The following is a 6,685-nucleotide window of genomic DNA, read 5'->3' as shown; positions in this document are numbered from 1 at the left end:
GATTAACTGAACCTTTTATGCAAGTTAAAAGAGATTTCGGGATATTTTAAAAATGCAGGAGGCGAATCAAACTTTTTCAACAAGTTGAAGGTTGAAAGCTAAATTGTCAAATTAAGAATTCCCAACTCCACTGTACTGAATTCCTAATTATAATTACACGTTTTTCTTCCAAATAAATAAATAAAAGAAATTATAATAAAATGATTAAACTAAACTTCCTTCACATCCCTGATTCCCAATCGCAAAAGAGGCTGGATACCTAAATTTCATAACAAAAAATTGGGCGAATTCTGATTGCGAGATTTTTTTTCACAATTTCATAATCGCCGCTTGCAAGATTTTTTTCCAAATGAATATGCTCGCATAGCTGGAATCTAATTTAAGATCCAATCTCCTTGTTGTTTACCAGCCATCGCAATCGCAACTCCGATCTCTTTCAGGTTAGCTCGCTCAATTATTCTTGAGTTTATCGTTAAATTTATTTTTCTTGCTTAAATTTTTGGTGTACTGCGTGCTTGGTCTTTGATGTGTCTTATATTCAGCTTGTATGTATTATATGAGTAGAAGACACTGTAAATGGATTTATAGAAGGGGAAGAACGACTCTAGTTTTTGAAAGGGTATTTTCCACTGGCTCACTGTTTGTGTAAATTTATAACCATTTAGTTAGTTTCAACCTTTATTTATGTTCACTAATTAAATTGTCTTAACTAACATGTTGTTGTCATTGGAATTTCTTCAAATTATGTATTGTTGGTGTTGGATGTACTGTGATATTCCTATCAAAGAGGTTGAATTCAAATAACATATAGGTTTATGCATTTTTTTTTCTTTGGGTCATCTAGCAGTGCATGAAAAATGTTGAATTTGTCATCTAACAATGCATATAAGAGAGGTCATATTGAATTAGGAGAGCATTATAGCTATTAGTTTGAGCACTTTTATGAATATTAATGTGTTTTTATTTTGATCACATAGAAATGGATAAAAGCTGAATGAGTGAATGTAGATCAAGTGTTGCATATTTGAATGGTGTAAGTAGTTTTATCAAGTTTGCAGTTGAAAAAACAGTTGTCAATGGATTGATTTATTGCCCATGTAAGAAATGTTATAATAGATATTCATATGATGCACTAATTGTTCAAGAGCACCTATTATGGAATGGTATTTTAGAAGGATATACAAACTGGATATTTCATGGAGAATCGGCTGTAGTATCATCATCGTCAAATGATTGTACTATTTCTTCTAATGAGACAAGTAGCTCTAGGCCCTCAAATTTGGATGGAGACTATGAAATGTCGGGGCTTATTGGAGATGCATTTGGAATTATTTCAGATGACGATCATCACAATGATCTCAATGACGATAATCACAATAATCTGAATGACAATCATCATAATGATCTCAATGACAATCCTCATATCAATCTTTCACCGAATAATGATGATAGAATCAAGTTCCAACACCTACTTCAAGATTGTGATGAAGATCTATATCCGGGATGTACAAAATTCTCAAGAATATCTTTTATCTTGAGATTGTACCATATCAAGTGTTTAAATGGATAGTCTGGAAAGTCTTTTAGCATGTTGTTAGAACTATTGTCTGATGCACTTCCGAGCGGCAATCATTTACCATCATCTTACTATGAATCAAAAAAAATAATCAAGGATTTAGGATTGGGTTATGAAAAAATTCATGCTTGTCCAAATGATTGTACACTATATTGGGGGGAGAAAAAGAATGATGAATGTTGCAAAGTATGTTTGACATCAAGATGGGTGCTTAACCATGAAAAGGATGGTGATTTAATGGAGGATGAGAACGACAACCCAAAGAAGAAAAAGCCAGCCAAAGTCTTACGATATTTTCCTTTAATACCAAGGCTAAAACGGCTATATATGTCTTCAAAAACTGCTTCTTCCATGAGGTGGCATATGGAAGGTAGGAATAAGGATGGAAAATTGAGGCACCCAGCAGATGCATTAGCTTGGAAAGAATTTGATAAGCGATTTCCAGAATTTGTAGCAGATCCTCGTAGTGTGCGACTTGGCTTAGCTAGTGATGGATTTAATCCTTTTCGAACCATGAGTACTACATACAGTACTTGGCCAGTTGTTCTGCTTCCTTACAACTTAGAACCATGGGCTTGCATGAAACAATCATCACTGATTTTTTCCATGGTCATTCCGGGCGAAAAGGGTCCTGGAAATGATATTGATGTTTTCTTACAGCCTCTGATTGATGAATTGAAACAATTATGGGATGGTGTTGATGCATTTGATGCTTGTATTAGGGAAAACTTCAAGTTAAGAGCTGCACTAATGTGGACAATTAACGATTTTTCGGCTTATGCCAATTTATCAGGTTGGAGCACTAAGGGGCGTGTAGCTTGTCCATCTTGCGGGGAATCAACTCATTCTCAGTGGTTAAAAAATGGGGGAAAGTTTTGTTACATGGGTCATCGAAGGTGGTTAGAGCATGATCATCATTTTCGATATGAAAAAGATCAATTTGATGGCACAGTGGAGTTACAGACAGCACCTTTGCCACCTTTTGGTACTGAAGTACTAGGGCAGTTGAGTGGTGTGAATTTTGTTTATGGAAAATCAATAAAATCAAATAAAAAACGGAACCGAGAGCAGAATGAGAGTTCTAGAATTCAACCAAATACTCAACAATCTTGTTCAAACAATGAAGCAATGCATTTTGAAGATGCAGATACTTTTCTTGATGAAAATATTGAAAATTGTGAGGAATCAAGACCTTGTTTATGGAAGAAAAGAAGCATATTCTTCGATCTTCCTTATTGGGAGTTCAATCTTCTTCGTCATAATTTGGATGTCATGCATATTGAGAAAAACATTTGTGATAATTTGCTTGGTACTTTCCTCAATATTGATGGTAAGAGCAAAGATAACCACAAAGCGAGGCTTGATTTAATTGATATGGGAATTAGACATGAACTCCATCCCACTGCATATAATGGGTCTCGTCGTTTGCCACAAGCATGTTACACTATGTCTTCAGTAGAAAAAGAACTATTCTTAACCGTGTTGAAGAATATGAAGGTTCCTGATGGTTATGCTTCAAATATTTCAAGATGTGTGAACTTGAAAGAGCGCAAGATTATTAATTTGAAAAGCCATGATTGTCATGTTCTTATGCAAGACATTCTCCCTATTGCTTTAAGATCTACTTTTCCCCGTCAAGTAGTTGCTGTTGTGACCGATTTGTGCTCCATTTTTAAGGGATTGTGTAGCAAAACCCTTGATCCAAATGAAGTTGACCTCTTGGAATCGAAAGTGGCTGAAACACTTTGTCGATTAGAGAAGACATTCCTTCCGAGCTTTTTTACCATTATGGTTCACTTGACGGTTCATTAAGTTGCAGAAGTCAAACTTGGAGGTCCAGTGCATTATAGATGGATGTTTCCAATTGAGAGGTTAGTACCTTTGGTTTTAATACTATATATTTCCATATTAATATTTTCAATATTACTAATACTTACTTTGATTTATGAAAAAAGGGACTTAGTTCGGTTTAAAGCAAATGTTCGAAATAAAGCGCATCCAGAGAGTTTTGCGCTTGTTGATTTCTTTTTCAGAGCCCTTTGCTGATTTGCTGTATCATGAAGGAAAAAATGTGATCGAGAATATTTTTTGAGAAAGTGGACCTTGAAACAAAAATTCATTCACTTGTATGTAGTTATAATTGTGTATTTCATTTTCTGTAATAATTTCACAATTTGACTTTCAATATCATCATTCACATCATAGACATTTATGTGATTATATATAATATAATTGGAGATTTTTTTTACATCGAAGTGTTGTAACATTTCAAGATGTTTATTTACAAATAAGCTATTTTGTCCAGGACATAATAATATTTATGCGTCGTGATTAGGAGACATTTTTTAATTAAAAATGTCGTTGTGTTGAAGACGGAATAATATTTATGTGTCTTAATTTTGAGACATTTTTTAAATTAAAAATGTCGTTATATTGAGAATGTAATAAGTATTTACGGGTTCCATTTTACGACATTTCTGTTAATTAAAAAAGTCGTTACATTCGAGACATAATAGTTTTTTTAGTGTCGTCATATGTAGACGTTTTAACAATTATATGTCGTAACTTTAAAGATGCTTTCAAATTTAAGTGTGGTCATATTTAAGACGCAATGAATATTTTCTGTAGAAAAATAACGACAGAATAAAAATTATGTGTCGTCGATATTAAGACACTTTAATAAAGCGTAGTAAAAATTACAAAAATTATAAATTAAATAATGTGATAAAAATTACGACGCTAAAAAAAGTAAGTGTCTCTAGCATGACAACGCTTGTACACGCAATGTCGGCAGATTCAATTTACCTATACAAGAATTATGTGTCGTTAAAAAATGGCGACACGCGATTTAACGACATTTATGATGATACTTTGAAAAGTGTGGGTAAGCGTTTAACGACGCCGGAAAGCGTCGTTAACCCATAAATTTTAGCGTCGTTAGATACTTTTTTTTTGTAGTGGTATCACTTCTTAGAAGCAACAATTATATTTAGTTTGGTATAAACAATCTAGACAGTAGAAAATTGGAACTATAATATTGTTATAATTTGAACTAGTAAAAAACTGGAACTCATCATTGTGTAATGTGTTTACTTAAAAAAAAGATGTAATTTTGCACAAAACATGTCAATAACTCTACATTGACTTTACACTTTCATTAAGATGATAAACAACTAACATAGTCAATTTTCAATTCATGTTTTCATAAATACCATTTAAAAAATACTAATTTATTTGAAGTGTTGTAATATAAATTCCTCTTAGATAGGTTTACACTTTTTTTTTTTTTGGTAGGAAAAAGTTTAGGTAAGGGTAGGTCTATCCACTCTAGATCGGTTTACACTTTAATTGTTTTAGATTTTGTTTTTCCTTTTTTTTAAGATTTTCTAAAAAAGAAAATTAAAAACTTGTGGTCATCCCGGTTGGATCGCCGGATTCCAGATAGACCCCAATTCAAATCGGACCATTGAAAATTCATAAACTCGTGAAGATCCAGACTAGAGAGTTGGTAGATTTTCAGTTAGATCGGTTGATCAGTCAGTCTGAGTTTGACAACATTATTAAATTATGTAAAAAAAATACTTATTAACATTTAATTATTATTGAGGGCATTTGATAGCTTTTCCACCGCTTTGAGTTGGGCTTCAACGACTAACATCTCCGTAACGTGCTCTCCTTTTATCTCATTCATAGTGTTCTAGACAATGTTCACATTATAAATGAACTTCTTGTATATGGAAAAATATGAGGAGGAACTCCTGGATATGACTTGAGATGATAATATTCTTAGGTAAGATAGAAAAAGAGTCAAAGGAGGAGCCGAAAACTGATGACCTCACTCTGACGTTTATGTTACCAGATTTTTATATGAAGAAAATAATAAATAATGAAATTTTAGGGTTTTGGGATGATGTACGTCCTAATAGTGAACTATGACAGATGTAAGGTTGTTGATAGAAAATGTCCTTCGATTGGCCAACGAGATTTAATATGTGTTAATTGTCAATTTGTAATTTTAGAGATATACAACATGCGGCTTTAACACTTCTTCTCATTAATTCACGTGTCAATGGAAAATAAGCTCTAATCGAGGCGTGCTCATCAATCTACGTATCATATCCAATTATTTTCCTATTATGAGTTACTAAATAAATCCTAATAACTGTATTTTTAATAAACCTAATTGTTAGCCATATTTTACGAATATACTAATTTCAACTTTGTCACGTGTGGTTTTAGATGCGGACGTGCCAAAGAAATAATTTTTCAAATAAAATTGGTTAAGTTTATGGAGTTTGCACGTCAAAACTTGAAATCTAAACAAAACAATTGGCTAGGAATACAAGGATTGAAAAAGTTCATCTTGGATCTCCAGCGCTATTATGAAACTTTGCTAGATAAATAATTTTATTAAGCTATTATGGGTAAGTAAACGTCGAGTAAATAAAAGAAAACAAAAGTACGAAATTGACACAATATTTGGTAAAAAATTGATATTTATTAATGTAAATGAAGGTCTGAATATATGTGCTTGAGATAAATAATTACAATTGAAATCTCTATACCAATATATAGTTGAACAATTGCAAAATAAAGCGGAAACAATTTAATAACATATGCAGGAATCAAATTGCATTAAATACAATGACAAGAATGAAAATTGAAATTCAAACGGCAAACTCGAGCCACAATTGGCTATCTCGGTGAGGAGTTGAATTGATGTTGGCTTTGAATTCACGAACACTTTGAGCGGTCTGCAAAGGATGTGGCTGACTTCGCTGGTAGATTACTAATTTGAGTCGTATTTGAGCAGATTGAAAGTGGCATAAGTAATGTAAATTTAGGGACAAATTTGGACTAAACTTTAGATGACTCATGGGAGAGCTTATGGACACAAAATTGAGTGAAACAAAAGGCTAAAGTCAAGTTCGGGAAGTTAAGAATAAGTTTATGCAAAAATCAGGGACAAAAACGAAATAGAAAAGCTCGGGAATATAAAAATGATACAGGTGGACAAATTGTATGAAAGCCGAAACAGAATATGTAAAATGATTTAGGATCAGAAAAATGGCTTGTAAAATGGGTTTCCGGACACAGAATCAGGCAAAA

General features: G+C 32.9%; 1 protein-coding gene across 3 annotated transcripts; it reads left to right on the top strand.

The window, feature by feature from the left end:
• Nucleotides 1–216: 216 nt before the first annotated feature.
• LOC136210568 (uncharacterized) lies at nt 217–3,813 on the top strand. Of its 3 annotated transcripts, none has more exons than XM_066001893.1 (3): nt 217–440; nt 1,338–3,447; nt 3,532–3,813. In XM_066001893.1, exon 2 carries the CDS (start codon nt 1,589–1,591, stop codon nt 3,386–3,388), a length of 1,800 nt encoding a protein of 599 aa, XP_065857965.1. In that variant the 5' UTR covers nt 217–440; nt 1,338–1,588; the 3' UTR covers nt 3,389–3,447; nt 3,532–3,813. The 3 variants fall into 3 exon arrangements, with proteins under 3 accessions (XP_065857965.1, XP_065857964.1, XP_065857963.1); XM_066001892.1 differs by having other exon boundaries at nt 1,173–3,447; XM_066001891.1 differs by having other exon boundaries at nt 978–3,447.
• Nucleotides 3,814–6,685: the final 2,872 nt, after the last annotated feature.

Source organism: Euphorbia lathyris, chromosome 1 (genome assembly GCF_963576675.1).
Source record: "Euphorbia lathyris chromosome 1, ddEupLath1.1, whole genome shotgun sequence".
NCBI lineage: Eukaryota > Viridiplantae > Streptophyta > Magnoliopsida > Malpighiales > Euphorbiaceae > Euphorbia > Euphorbia lathyris.
Note: the sequence above shows the minus strand (reverse complement) of the source record. Positions and strands in the feature narration are given on the sequence as shown.